Source organism: Rhipicephalus sanguineus, chromosome 2, assembly GCF_013339695.2.
Source record: "Rhipicephalus sanguineus isolate Rsan-2018 chromosome 2, BIME_Rsan_1.4, whole genome shotgun sequence".
Classification (NCBI taxonomy): Eukaryota; Metazoa; Arthropoda; class Arachnida; order Ixodida; family Ixodidae; genus Rhipicephalus; species Rhipicephalus sanguineus.
In genome coordinates this window covers 89,011,580-89,027,749 of record NC_051177.1, presented here as the reverse complement: position 1 = coordinate 89,027,749, position 16,170 = coordinate 89,011,580, and the positions used below count along the sequence as shown (strand labels likewise).

The 16,170-nt window shown below is 42.8% G+C and overlaps 1 protein-coding gene across 1 annotated transcript in view; it reads left to right on the top strand.

Moving 5' to 3' along the window:
* The window catches only part of LOC119383339 (peroxidase), a 119,588-nt gene that overhangs the window by 89,159 nt on the left and 14,259 nt on the right, over positions 1–16,170 (top strand). The window contains exons 9-13 of the mRNA XM_037651417.2: positions 2,902–3,024; positions 4,728–4,969; positions 6,464–6,596; positions 11,079–11,206; positions 12,374–12,576. Of these exons, the coding sequence (XP_037507345.1) occupies positions 2,902–3,024; positions 4,728–4,969; positions 6,464–6,596; positions 11,079–11,206; positions 12,374–12,576 (829 nt within the window). The remainder of the gene's footprint in view (positions 1–2,901; positions 3,025–4,727; positions 4,970–6,463; positions 6,597–11,078; positions 11,207–12,373; positions 12,577–16,170) is intronic.

The window sequence follows — 16,170 nt, the reverse complement described above, 5'->3', positions numbered from 1 at the left end:
GGAAGCACGACCTTTATTGATTGGGACACAGCATCGATTTCTTGGACTAGTACTTCATCGGCAGCTATCCTGGACACCACACATAAAAAAACTCGAAAGCTATGTTAATGCAATAGTGAATATACTTCGCAGAATTGCTGGCACGTCGTGGGGTGGATCAGTGTCGTCCCTACTAACTGTTCACAATGCTTTAATAAGACAAAGAATTGCGTACTCTGCGGCAATCTTACACGGCCTTTCACCCACGTCAGAACAGAGACTTCAAAGACTTTTAGCTAGGGGATTACGCATATGTCTCGGAGTTCCACTTGCGACTTCCAGTTCTCTTGTAATAGCAGAGACTCGCCAATCTGCCTTTACAGTCATGAGAAGTATAGAAACATGTCGGCATTTTTTTCGTCTTCAGACGCAACATAAAAACCACCTATTGGGTCTGGAGATATTACAAAGGAATAGAAGCTGTGTTCATAAAGAAATTAAGGAAAAAGCCAGTATATTGCCGAGGAATTAATTTTTTAACTCAGACGTTGATCATCCTTCATGGCTCCTTACGCTACCAAAGGTCGAAGTGTCGGTGGATGACATAATCAGAAAAAGTGACATGTTCATTCGAGCCGGCCAACAACTACCACTTATACATATATATACATATATATATATATATATATATATATATATATATATATATATATATATATATATATATATATATATATATATATATATATATATATATATATATATATATATATATATATATATGCGATATCCCGTCTAGATGTATGTCTGTACAGATGGCTTCAGTGTACCAACATCTTCAACTTCAGCATTTATTGTACCGCACCTTAAGGTATAAGATTCATTTAAATTATCTCGCGTGACATCGTCTACAACAGCTGAACTATTCGCTATTCTAAGTGCTGTAAAATTTATCAGTTCTGCAAGGGATGATCAGAAATGGGTAATTTTCAGTGATTCGCAGGCGGCACTAACATCACTCTGTAGCACAAAAGCAAAAACAATGAATAATAGTCTGATTTACGAGACACTTAAAGAGCTCACCAAGGCAAATCAAGAGCATCATGAAATAATGTTCCAATGGATACCGGGACATTGCAACATTCCTGGCAACACAGCAGCTGATGAAGCAGCACGACAAGCACACCGCAAAAATGATATCGTTTCTATTCCAATATTGAAAAATGAATTGCGAAGCATTTTAAAGACAAAATATTTCAATATGTGCAGAAATACGTCGTTCGACGAAAATTATAAAAGCTGTGATTTATATCAAATATATCCACTTATCGAATTTTAAATTCCGTTATCTTTAGGCAGAAATGTGGAAACCCTTATTTACCGATTAAGGTTAGGCACTGCCTACACCAAGCATTTTTTACACAGAATTGGCCGCGCTGAAACTCCTGAATGTGATTGTGGATTCGTAGATGAAGACATATATCACCTCCTTCTAGAATGCCCACAGCACGACGCACCAAGACGCCGACTAAGTTTAAGGAAACTTTTGGGCCCGTGGCCAACAAGAGGTCTACAGAAGTGTGCTTTAAATGCATTGAAAATTTTTCTTGAAAACAGCGGCATTCTTGGCCATTACTAGCGCATTTAATCTTTGTTTTGTTTTAATGGCAGAGTGTATATTTATGTGCTTGTTGACTATTTTTGTCTTGGTTATGTTATGCAACGGTTGCTCTTAATTTTTTTTTTACCATCACCATATGTAGACATATATGTGACTGTTGAATATGTTGTTTTGACTGTTATGTTATGTCCTGACTGTTACGCTAAGTTGTATATTGTATGTACTGTGGGTTAATTGTGATTAGAAATTTGGACCCTATGTAATTCATGTTTATGGACCCTATGTACTCCAAGAGCTAAGGAGTAGTCGGCGCCTTATTTGTGCGCCAACATCTCCTTACATCATGTCAATAATAAAAAAAAGACGACACTTAAATACATCGTCGTCGCAAGCACACCTGGTGGCAACTAAACACGTGAACTATGTTGAGACGCTGTGATACGCGCTGGTGTTGTTTCGGACTCCGTTCATGTCTAGTGTTGTGCAGTGAATGAACTTGCACCGGGCGCTCAGATGAGCTGCTTGTTTCATTAATAGTTCTTCTAGCAACGCAGTGTTATGTCGCACTTTCCAGTTACAAACTTGTTTTAGAAATAAGATAAGTGAAAATGGGCGGATTGCGGCTACATAAATGCTTTAATGACCTGGAATATTCTTAAATGACCTTGACAAAAAGAAAAGTAAACCTTGGCTTGATAGTTACATACACGCCTCCAATAAAATAAAATGTGTTCGCAATTCACTTCAGCAAAATTGCTGAGATTACTTCGGCAACTTGATTAGAACCTTGAGTGGCAACTTCTAAGAGAATATGGTCATGACGTTTTGCCCAACACTGAGGGCAAAAAGTATGCTCTTCGTGCTAAAGACGACTGCTCTAGGCGCTCATGTGCTTTGCCTTGCTTTGCAAATAGCCTGCAAACAAATTTCTTTTTTGTTTTACCTTGAGGTGCTATACAATACGAGTGAATAAAATGGATACAATTTTGTTTTCTTGTTTTTTTTTACGATTACAATAGCAGCTCGTCACCTAGCTCTTTAGAACTAGTGTTTGGGTCTGCAAAAACATTTGTAAACGAAATGTTTAGTTGACTACAACTGCATCGAAATTCCAACTTATTGCGTCGAAAGTCGTAGACCTTTCCATTTGTGAAGGATGCTCACAGTGTTTTTTTTTGTTTTGTTTTTTGCATGTATTGGTGAAATTTAAAATACAACATTCAAGGAACAGCATCTTATTCTCATTTCTGCGGTGTTATTTATGTGGCTAAGAACACTGATCATTGATGTCTACTCTTTAGGACAACTGAGGGTCTGGGATCGCTTCCGTGAGCTGGGATTGAAGCCAATGCTGCCTCCGGAGTCCGAGAACCCAGAACGAGATTGCATCGCCCGACCCCGGCATCTTTTCTGCTTCCTGGCTGGTAAGGCAACGGTTTCCTCAGCACTTTCCTATAGCCAATGCTGCATGAACAAGCCCTCATCTTAAATGCAATGGCTGCTGTAAGTATCGCTTGATATATTCAAGAAACATATTATCCAGAGCCAAGTCCACAATACAAGCGTGATTTGTCTGGCTTGTACTAATTAGGTTAGATTGGGCGTTATTATACTCTTTAAGTATAAGTAAACCATTGTACACGAAAGAGAATGCTGGCGTCATCGAAATATGAACAAAATGTTATTGCTATACGAGTTACACGGGCAGCACTCTTTTATTCAAAATCCCATCTGCCCCTTTACTTCTCTCAGACGTCCCAGGACTATTGGAGCATAATTGTAAGCAGCGACTAACGTGGTTTTCCGGTTTCTCTCGGTCGCACATATGCAGTAATCATAACGAATTAATGCATTTCGGAAAAACACAAGCCCGAAATATCATCCGTGATTTATTGAGAGCTCCATTTGCTAGTGGATAACGACATCACTGCGCCGCTGTGCTGGCTCCCAATATCAGCCATCTCAAGGTTATGCTGGTACCAAAAGCTAATGATAATGTTCTGAAAAGCGCAGCTGTCGGATTGTAGCGCGTGAGACGCAGTTAAGGACGAAGTAATTGATGATGAAGTACAAACCGAAGCAGTGAGCAGAAAAGGAACCGTGGAGCCCTAGTTTTCTTTGCCACAACCAACATGACGCCAATCATGATGAAGCCAACGAAACTATACAGAACGTTATTAGTACTTTTGATTGAAGTGTAGAAGTAAGCGAGGAAAGTGATCGCAGACAACAACAACAACAACAACAAAAAAAAACACTTGATGGCGGTAGGTGGGATCCAAACACTCAACATCTGCAATGACAACCTAACATCTATTCACAGATTTGCCTTTTATCTAAAATTAGTTACGCGGCTAATCTTAACTGCCTGTCTTCGCTTCGTAAAATGTAACCTAAAGCCACAACTTGCTTTATCTATTTCCCTGCCGTTGACGAGTATACCCGCCATGACATTTTATACCAAAATGACCGATGACGACAACACTCGTCATCAACAAAGATTGGTCCCGCATGGAACCAATGACGACTATACTCGTCATAGTTTTCTTTCTTGACGCTAGATGACGACACTTATTCGTGTTGTGCCACTGGTGTCTCTGCTTTCATATTATTGCCATCTTTCATTGTATTGCCATGCGGTGAGGCCATCTTCGAGCTATCTTTTTTTATGTAATTAGTGAAATAAAGGAATTCCATTAGATTGAAAGAATGGTACCGTTTTATTCAGAAAGAAAAGTCTACAAATTGAACGAAAAGGAATTTGAGCTAAATTTGCTAACAAGGCTGCAACAGGGGCTAGTTCGTACATCTTCACTTTGTGATGTGCGGCCAAGTATGGCAGGGACCGAAAAAAAAAAGAGAGACAATGTAAGGTCATGCGCAACTCCGCATTACCCTGTGTTGTCTCTCGTTTGTTTCGGTCCACGTCATACCTGGCAGTGCATCACAAGATGGAGACGGTAAACTTGGTACAATTTTCTTCTTTTTTCACCGTAGGGAAAGGGCTATGATGCAGCGTCTTCTTGAGGTGTGAGGCGCACAAATATGAGCTTCTGGTCGCAGATGAAGCTGTAACATCTCACTCTGCGATGTGCTAAGGCGTGCTACTTTGTTTCCTGACGTGCAGGCGACGAACGAGTCAACGAACAGATCCACCTGACGGTGCTGCACACATTCTACGTACGAGACCACAACCGCATGGCCGATGAGTTGGCGCGGTTGAACCCGCACTGGGACGACGACCGACTCTACCACGAGACGCGGCACATCATGGCCGCCGCTGTCCAGTTTATTACCTACAACGAATTTCTACCCATGGTGGTCGGCGAAGAAAATATGGTTCGATACAACCTGACTCTACAAAAGCAGGTAAGGTGCTATGTGCTGGTGTATGAACGAGGTGAGGCGAGTTTGTACTTCGGGTGTTAGCACTGAAGTGTTTGGAAAGTCAGGAGCCATTTCAAGGAATGAAAGCCCGGTTAAACTTCAAGCGCGCTCCCACTGGCGCCTAGATTATTTTCGCTTAATTACAATCCTGTAGCCCAGAATTTCCATGTAATAACTTATTGTCCAAGTAAACAGCGCACAAAAAGAGTGTTATAAAATAGATGCGTATCGAACACCGTGTAAGTATCATAACCATGTAGAGCTGCAATTTTTCTTTCTTTCCGACTTCTGTAGATTTGGCTAACGTCAGCTGGGACACCACCCGTGTGTTCGCTACTTACTACCACAATCGCTGGATGTGTTTCCGTCCAGCGGCCTTGTTACTATAGTGTATACACTGATAACCACTCCTAAGTACGCATGTGCAAGTGTACCGATGCTACGTTTTGTGTATGCGAGTCGCAGAACTTTTTGTGTGTGCGAGTCGCAGTCGCAGGCTCGTGCTCGCAGAACTTATGCTACGTACAAGTGTTTTCTCCTTGGCATAGTTTGCGGGGTGCACCATTCATTAAAGCATTCATTCATCAAATCTACTGGCAATGAGACACGGCCGCTGAGGCAGCGATTAATCGTAGAAGGGAAATTCCTAATGGACAGTTCGCGAATACAGACCTGGAATATTTTGGGTGACGTGAGTAAAATTTCCCGAGCTAGCTGCGCATGTTTACTCTTAACTCTATCTTCCAGGACATTGCAGGACGCAATTTAAAATTAGCCTTCTGCTATTCCACGTGAACCAACCAAGATCGCAGTTTTTTTTTTATTTCGAACCTTACTTCTGTCTCTCATGTCGTTTTTGTTTAAGACACTTATCTGATCTTACAAGATGGTATAAACTGTGTAAGCTCTGGAATCTCCGCACAGCCGCCAACACTATGAAAACTGGCGAATGAGAGGCGTCTTCTTAGCCCTTCTTAAGTTAATTCATATCAATAAAAAAAATCACTCAAGCTGACATGTGGAAAACGCGTGCCCAGGAGGCAAACAAATAATACGTAACAATACAAAAGAGAACCATTGGCGGTTTTCAGATAAAGTCGGACCCCTTGAGTTATGCTGCCAGTTACACATGCGTAGTCGCATAAAGTAGCCAGTGGTGTTCACGTCCGTTCAAGAGTGCATTATAGCGTTTGCAGTACGGGTACAACTAATTATTTGATGAACCTATCTTGCTATAAAAGTGACGACGGCGTTCTAGGAAGTTCTTTTACAGCCAGCGCGTCTTGCTCAATAGTGATGCCGTATTAACAGCGATATTTCGACGAAGGAGATATGTGCCAAAAATCAAGAACTAAGACGTTCAAAATATTTTCACGAAGTTTCCACGATGTTTTTACAAGGCCAAATGAAGTGGATACTTGACACCTAGACTGTGAGGCAGTGGTCAGTGAGCTGAAGTCTTTATTTACGTTGCAGGGTTACTGGCACGGCTATGATCCTGATGTCAACTTGGCGCTCTCCAACTCCTTCCAATCAGCAGCGTTCAGGTTTGGCCACACGTTCATCCAGGGCATGGTCAGGCGCTACAACAAGTACCACGAGTTCATCGGTAAGAATTACACAGGCTGCTCTTCAAAAATATCCCTGTATAGGAATATACAGACATCCGTTTCCCTTGTGGAAACACCAGCACCATCACTCATAGCGTTGTCGTTATCGCCGGAATCAACAACATGACGCCATTGGTGATTGTTAAATATACGGTCGCTGTCTTAGGATTGGCTGGCTCATTAACTTGTTCAGTAATAGCCAAGTCTATGTTCTAATTTGCGAAATTTTATCTCCGTGGCACAGTGATGAACGCAGTATTTTACATCCCCGCAACACAGCAAAATGGCTGGAAAAAGTTGGAGAATAGGGTTGCTGCATTAACCTTATTCTGCCATTTCTCACACGTTATATCCAGAGACATAACAAACACGTTTTACAACATCAAGAGCGAAATGTTCATAAAATTTGTTTAGAGTGACGCGTCATTTTTAAGACACAAATTTAAAGCGGAAAAACGTTGCAAGATATTTGTATATTTCCATACCAATAACATAACACGGCTACTGTGATAATAAGGCAGTGAATACTGGGCAAAGCACTGTCAAATGACGCAGAAACAAGTTTTGTACAAATGTGTGTGCGGTCTAAGATTCCATTACAAGATTTTCATTCACCATTAAGGATTCGAAACAACGCTTTCGTAAGAATCTCTAGTACATGGACAACTTACGCTTGCGAGCACGTATTGGGTGTACGTGTGCGTGAGCGCGTTTGATCAAGTGTTTTTCCTGCATAGGAGCTGCCCAGTGTCAGCGACATTGAACTTTCTGAGTATAAACCAGGCAGAATCGTACACTTGCAAGCCCGAAAGCAAATTAGAAACCAAGTACAAATATAAGATGAGGTTCAAATGGCGTGGTCATAATAATAGTCGTCGGAATATCCTGATAGAGTTTGAATATCTTGTCTCCATGGCAAATATTCCGCCAAAACTCATTGGAGTATGTTACAATAGTTCCAGCAAACTAGCCTCATCTATGAATGCAAAAAGATATAAATGGTTATTCCCAAATGCTGGAGACAACGCCTGCTGCGCCACAGAAAGCGTGACAAATAATGACTCTACGTATTGCGAACATTGCCACTGACAGGACAGCGGCTTTCCACATAAAATAAAATATTGTAAGCTTTCGTAACAGTGCCTCAGTTAAAATCGTTCTACCCGCTAAGAACAATCGTTGCTGGGTTACATAATCCTAAGCTGTAAACTTAGTCATTAAGTTGTTTTGAGCTTTAGCAGAGAGAGAGAGATAATATTCTTTAATGAAATGCCCGGAGAGGTTAGCCTGGTTTGTCGCCTGGCTTGCTACTCCAGGTGTCGGGTGATGACTATGGTATATACTATGATCACAAGTCATTCAATGCTACTTATGGTCACGAAACTACCGCCTCAGTTTCATATGGAGCGACCGGCGCAGCTGTGTCTGAGAGGGCATGCGAACCCTGCTATCACTGTGGTTGTGTATGGGACAGCCTCGGTGTTCTAGCTTTCTAAACTTCCGCGACGGTCGCTTTACTTTCACGTAGCTACTTTTAACACACAACTAGCGTAAATGAGTGCCAGAGTGCGTCGTAAGTCCTTAAAATGAGCACCCGGGCGACAAAAGTAGCCGCTCAAAACGTGCAGCTCGCGGTGGTTTCAGCCTAAAAGACACAAGAGAGAGAGCGAGAGAAAGAAAGAGAAGAGGAAGGCAGGGAGGTTAACCAGAATTTTGTATCCGGTATGCTAACCCTGCACACTGGGGTTGGGGAATAGGGAGTTGAAAGAGAGAGAGAGCAAATAAATAATAAGGAAAAAAAAAAAACAATCACAACCACACACACACACACACACACACACACACACACACACGAGAGCGTTCCACTCAGAGGCGTTCTGACGGGCCAGTAGATCGCAGGAAGTAGCGCTTGTAAGACCTTCTTCTGCGACGTTATGTCAGGACGATGGCGCTGTAGTCTTTCTTCTGATAGAGGCCGGTCGTTAACTTGTTGAAAATCTAAAAGGCACAAAAATTCTGGATTTGAAGCGCTATAATCATCATGTGATTATGAGGCACGGCGGGGAGACTCCAGATCTATTTTTGGTCATCTATGACCTTTAACCAAATGAAAGTACACCGTCATTTTAAATGCGAAGCATTTCTTAGCGAACCTATGTCACTTTGAGCGCTTCTATCTACGTATCTATCTATCTTTCTATCTGTCTAGCTGCCTACGTCTGGGTGCTCTCATGATCGCCTCCTTAACTTAGTGTAGACCAAAATTTGCATGGGAGGGTAAGAGGATTTTACGAATATGACTGCTGGGTCATGACATAAATAACGTTAAAATACGGGCGTCACATCAGATTGACGTCTGTATTTCCAGTGTTTGCTCCGCTTTTATAGCAGTCTAATAAACATTGCGTTTATTCAGCATTACGTTTAAACATTCAGCAAGCTGTATTGAAGCATTGCTCGACCCTGGAGGAATACATTAACGAAAGTTACATATGACATCCACATCACCGCATCATAAAGTGCACTTCGTCCACCAGAACGACGAAGTGTCCTCTTCATTTCTTAAGAGGCTGGGCGATGGCCTCATGCTGACCGAGGATGATGTCAGATTGACTGACAGCCATTTGTAGACTAGGCTACGTAGGCCACATACGCCCAGGTAGTCTGCGAATAGGACAAACACCATCCACCGATGTTGGTCTACGTAGCACTATCCAGGCCTACCAGCCTCGACAGCATATGCCTCACCAACGTGAAAGGTTGCTTCAGGATCCGACATGTCGCCGGCTCTGTCGACAGACAATTTGTCGCCGAAATGACCGAGGCATCCACGAATTCCAACAGCTCTACTATACCACATACTTCAATACATATGGACCCCTCTTCACCACGGTCACGACCGGATCCTATAACAAGTCATGACCAGCTGCTGGTGCTCACTAATCAATGATGCCCTTGTTCAAGAACTGTCAAGAACTTCTTGCACACATGCACACGGGTTCGTGAAACGAGCGTGCGTTCTCGGGACACGTATAAGCACTACATATCAGCTTACCGCTTCTGGTGTTGGTAATACCCACGTTGTCATTAGCAGCGTTACCCAACCGTAAACAACTGCTTATATAACACATAGGCAGCTCTTCAACACATTTATGTGAGCGTATAAAATATATACAAATCTTTAGTGTCATTTTGTAACGTGTCGCTCAGTAAAAAAAGTTACGCCACAGTCACCTACCCACCGCATGCTTCGCATAACATCGACTCCCACGGTACGTGGGATCTGCCGAATTTTTTTTTAATTTTTTTCTTTTCACACCGAGCGAAATTCTGCCGCGGTGGCCTGATGAGCGCCGTTAGTCTAGACGTTTTAATAGGTTCTACTTTCTAATATTTGCTTAAAATTAAATGCTGTGCGCTCACAACAATGATCCAGTGGTGCCCCTTGTAAAAAAGAGGCAGACATCTGTGCTGTTGCATCCGCATTCACCGGTAAGAATTTATTGATTGCTCGGGGAAAAAATTGTTCGCCCAGCATGGCTGTTCAATTTTCTATTAAAATGTGAGAGGTATTTCAAGAAAACATAAATCATTACTGCAAGGACTGTTTCTGGAGATAGCCTTCGTCTAATGACCAAGAAAGTGAAACTGAGGTGCTTCGCCAGCTACAAATTTTTCGCCGACGCTCTGCTACTTCTGAACAAGATTAAGGCCATTGAGATCGGAATCGCAGGCAGCGACGATGTCTGAGGCATCAATGTGTTTCGTGCACATACGCGTGCACATCGATTCGAAATTGGAATCCAATTGTCTAGCAGCGGTAAAGCCCCCTTTCACATCTCGCGCTGCTCCTTGTTACTCGGTAAACCAAACGCGCCTTTTGGTTGTTCTCTTATATACGGAACCGCCCGCTGGCACGCATAACGTGTTCACAATCGTCGTCCCACTCCCCACTTCAGCCGTCTCACAAAAAAACGCAGCAGGCCCGTAGCCAGGAATTTTTTTCGGCCGGGGGGGGGGCACTTGCTGAAAACCTTGGCTATTTGAGAAAAGCACCTATTTTCATCATTTATTTTTGGTAAAAACACGTACTTCACCAAATTATCGGAGGGGGGGGGGGTTGCGGTCCCCTAGGATGCCCCCCTCCCCCTGGCTACGGGCCTGGGACGCAGCAGATGCACAGAAAGCACCAATGTCATCGTGTCGCACCGCGCGAGCATTTCGGCACGCGAACGATGTCCTCTGTGGCACAGTGGCGCCGCGTTGCGGCAGCTTTGGGCAGCGTATGGAGCTGCCTCATAGCATGAGGGCGAAGTTTCGTGACCATAACGAGCATTGAATGACTCTGGCTTTAGCAAATATGAAAAGTTGCATACGCCTTCGTAGGGTTTGCTTTTTGCCTTTCTTCTCCTTAACACGGCGCCATAATCCTACTGGGATATCGCCACTAAGGGCTAATACGATGGTTTATTTCCCTGCAGGCGAGGATTTCCTGCGGAACCTACTGCGGCAGCCTTTCATTGTGTACCAGCCTGGCAAGCTCGACGAATTGGCCGGAGGCCTCATAAACACGCCAGCCCAAACTTACGATCCATTCGTTACGCAAGAGGTATGGCTTCTGTAACTCCGCAGTGGCTGCTGCGTTCGTCTCTTTCGATAGACAATTAGAATATCGTTGCAGTAAAACGATAATGTACATTGTGCGCAAGCAATGATGTTAAGTTGACTCACTATTAATGTGTAAGATGGATGAAAGGGAATAAAGTAAAAACATATTCCTCGAAGGATTACTCTTTTTCTGTTCTGAATTCGCGCCATGCGCATTCTTCTAATCCCAGTGGTTATGCCATCGGTCTTTATCCTCTAAAGTTACTACAGGCATGTGCTGCGTGCTTATAGACCACAAGGACATACAGCATGAAGCTGCCCTTTAAAGAGGCTGCCTCTGAATTATAAGTACAGGATACTGTAGCACGCAATACTTCACGTATATAATCTGATTCGTTAAGCCTAAAGCGCCAATGGATTTCATTACACGTGCTCGTAGTTCAATATATTGGTCGGTTTATCTACGATTTCTTTTGTGGTAAAATACCTAATCACCTTATGTTGACAGTCGAAGTGCTTTTTGGGCATTTCATGCGCCGTGTCATCGCACACAGGCGTCCGCAACCAAGGACGCGGCTACAGTGCAGTTCGATGACATTGTTGCTTTTGTGGAATGCAGAACAATCACTCTTAGCTATGTTGAATACATACACGAGGTTGGCACACATGCGTTCAGCACGAAAATACCAATTTTAATGTTAAAAGCAGTCAAGGCGGAAACTATAGACCCCATGAGCGTGAGCCTGAAGTTATTTCTCCCATAAGTCTAGGCAAGTTCACATCAGCGTGTTTCCCGCATTTAAAGTTGCAGTAATCACTATTCCGTGCTCACCGTGTTAATGAAAAAAAAAAAAAAACGAATGAACAACGGTAAGTGAAGCGGAATGACAGATTGTTCGTTTTAGTTGGCCTTACGAATTTTATAATGTTAGCCACTCGGGAACCAGATATGTTAAATTTAGGTGTTGCAACGAGCGTATCTTAAAGATGTTACCTTAAAGGAGATCGTTATGAAACAAATTTTACATATACAACTTCTTTTTTTCTATTGTTCCTCGTGAACTTGTTCCAGCATTACAGTTGATCATAATCCAGTCGATTCACGTGAAACTCACTGTACCGTCACTCATATTTAATTGGTTAATTTTCTAATATCTGCTTGTTTCAGGTAACGAACCACCTGTTTCAAAATCCCGAGGAACCATTCGGCAAGGACCTCATTGCCATCAACCTTCAGCGGGCCAGGGAGCACGGAGTACCGGGTTACAACTCCTTCCGCGAGTGGTGCGGACTTCCACGTGCGCACACGTTCGCCGACTTCGAACCCTGGCTTAACAACGGCACGGCCTTCCGTTACTCGCAGATCTACAAGTAAGGGATAGGCATAAACTGCTATGTTTGTACCACGCTGTCGCAACAGTGATGTCTATAGCGAAGGTTGACTTGCTGCCACACATTTAGCGAACTACGTGTCCACCATGGTCGGGAAAAGAAAGAACTGTTACTGTTCCACCGTTAGCCCTCGATTTCTGTATCTTCGCATCTGTCAAGCCGGTATTTGGACATACAAATGACACGAAGTCAGGAATAGTAGTAGTAGTAGTAGTAGTAGTAGTAATAATAATAATAATAATAAAATATAATAATAATAATATAATAATAATAATAATAATAATAATAATAATAATAATAATAATAATCAATCATTTATTTAACGTGCCCAGGAACAAGCGTGAGGTCTTTGTGCAGGCGCACGCAAAAAAAAAAACAATAAAAATAAACAATACAATACAGACAGTCTTCAGAAATAAAAAGAGCAAAAACACGTAGACAAAGAGAAATGAACACAAAAGGGGAGGAGTAAAATAAGACAACATGAGAAATATTGAAGTGGAATAAAAAATTAGATTCCATATATACAACTATGCGGAAAGACGGAGAAGGGAAGACTACATTGTGCCATACTATGTCAAAACAGTGCAAAGCTCGGATAAAAACAGTGATTGTGGACTATGAAAAACGTCAAGATCAAGAAAATTAATATTATAGACTTTGTATTCTGTGAACGGTAGAGTGTTCGAAGAAGCAGGCGGGTACATGAAACGGTCTGTTCTCTCTGGTTAACTTACGCGGAATTCGAAAATTAACACAATTGAGAAGTACAGGGCAGGATATGATACCGTGGACTAGCTTGTAAAGAAATAAGAGATCAGAACGATTTCGTCGGCAGTGAAGTGATGGCAGTGATAATGATTCAGCAGTATAATAATGATAATAATGATAATAATGATAATAATGATAATAATAACAATAATAATTGTTGGGGTTTTACATCCCAAAACCACGCTATGATTGAGGAACACCATCGTGGAAGGCTTTGAAAGTTTCAACCAACTGGAGTTATTTAACGTGCGCCTAAATCTAAGTACACGGAACTCTATTGGCCGCGAGATCGAGCGGAGTCGCCGCCTGGCGGCTACTGGCTGAAGCGCGCCTAGTGTGGATTGCTCCCTGCGTCGTCTGCTAGCCACGTCGGGTTTGCATGTGCGCGTACGTCATGCACGTTCGCAAAGGGCGGTTTGTTCTGTTATGTTAGCACGAGTTTAACTGCTCGTACGCATACCTAACATGGTGTACAGAAGCAAATGGGCTTGCTCGGCTGCATGCGCATTGTAATAAGATCAGTGAGTGCGACTTTCGAGAAGGCTGTGTATTGGTGTCGTACCCTTCGTTCACCAGAATAATTTCAGTGTTGGTGCCGCTTTCTGGTTCAAGCACATCCTAAAGTGCGCTTGGCATAGTCCCAAACATGAGAAGCATTAAATAGTGTGCGAATGCAGCGTTTTAGCGACTCGGTGGTAAACAAAAACGACGCTCAAGCACTTCCGCGTTGTTGTTAGTTGTATAACTGCGGCAATGTAGTTCATGATGAGCTGTAGTTGTACTTAAGATGTCCTTTTATTCTACGGTCGTGGTCCGCTACAGCGAAATACTTCTATTAAGTGAAGTCTGACACTTCGGTACTCACACTGTCCCCTAAAAAAAACATACAGTGGAATGACACGGAAGTGATAAAACGGAGTTGCCGCGCGCAATTTTAACTTGGGGCGAAATTTATGTAGAACCACCCGTGTGCTTAGATTTAGGTACGCTTTGAAGAACCCAGATGCTAAAATTAATCCCGACGGCGGCCCTTACATTTATGTCGTATAATTTCACGCCAAACCTCATCCTTTTTTTACATTATCTTGAGCGTTTGTGTGGAGTTGTTATAGATTGATGGAAGGCAGCGGACATTATTACTTTAAAAAAATACACTTATTCCATAAAATAACCGGACGTTTCTTGCATCCCTGTCGTGCATGTAATCAATCGATGAAAGATCTGTGCTAAACTCTTACCTGCGTATGCGTATTTGCGTGAACAGCGCTATTGAACTCATTGCGCAGGAATATTGGCTGGTATACAAATGAACAAGAAGTAAACACTTTATTTCAGTCGTGCTACAGCAGTGCCTAGTACACAGAACACAAGCTAAACACGTACAGAGAAAACAACCAAAAACGTCAATGCGTAAGCGCAGACTGTCAACCAGGGCGACATCCCTTTCATCGGCAGATTGCGCTTCTCTCACTAGTAACAGTAACATTGGATGATCTTCGTGCATCGATTCAACAAGGAAGAGCGTGTATATTACCAGTAAGCTGCAGTCAACGGATTTTATTCGCCGACAATAGGCTCAAACCGCTCACAACAAAGCGCCGCTGTGTACATTTGTATACGCGCCGCCGACCCCCTCTTCACACTAACGCGGCGACGGTGCTGCCACCTATAGGTCGATCTCGCGGCCAATAGATAGCACTTCGCCTCTACAGAAATGCGGCCGCCGAGACCAGGGATACCAACCCGCAACCTTCGGGTGAGCAGTGATGCACCATAACCACTAGACCACCGCGGCGGGTGTGGAATGATATTATGAAAACACCAATATACGCTAGACTTTACTGCACAAAATAAGACTGACACTAGGACACGGGATCACACACCGCATAAAAGGTTAATGCAAAAATCCTCACTTTGAAATGCGAGTAATTGCGTTAGCTGCTCGCTCTTTTTTTTTTTTTTTCTCGTCCGCTATTAAGACAGAATGAGTCTATTTTGTTCCCAACTGCCCAACATAATGATATCACAAAAAGAAAAAAAAAAGAGGAAAACATAATACAAACATCAGCCACGAGGCTGCGCTACCCAAGCCTGCTGTAAAGGAGTACAAATTCTCAAGGACACGGAAGAGGAAACAAGAGCGGAGAAAAATAATGGAAGGCATAAAACAATGACGAGTCACTTTTTACGACCTTAAGAAGGACTTGCAAAGAGAGAAGGAGCAGAATGGGACACATTATCATTCAAGTGACGACCCGTGCTCCGCAAGCTAATGCGGTATACTTAACAGTAATTTCGGCCCCCGGATATGTTGGCTAAGAACGAACAAGCGCGCGCAGAGATGTCGTGCACGCACGCGTCGTAAGGAAGTCGGTGAGAAATATTCTAGAAAAGGAATGACGAAGCAAATAGTAGTTTGGCCCGTCTGCTGATGAGCTTCGGACTTGATCGTCATGGTCATGATGCGAGATTTCGGTACCGCGATGTCTAAGAAAATCTGGCTTCATGTACTTCATTATGTAATATAATTTTTTTTTTTCGTCTTTTGCCATGTGTATGCGGAGATTACGCGGACCCATCAGCAGTAAGTTATGTACAATCGTCCAGTGGGGGCGGGAAAAAATCAGCCAAATTATTAATTTCCTTCGTAACGAACGTAGCGATTATGAAATAAGAAACACGCATTGCGGCCGTGTCTGAGATTGCGCGTAGGCGTGACCATGTAATACATAAATTATATATTTAACGCTACGGGCCAGAACAGCGGCCGCGTTTTTTAAGTTATTCGCAGGGCGATGCACC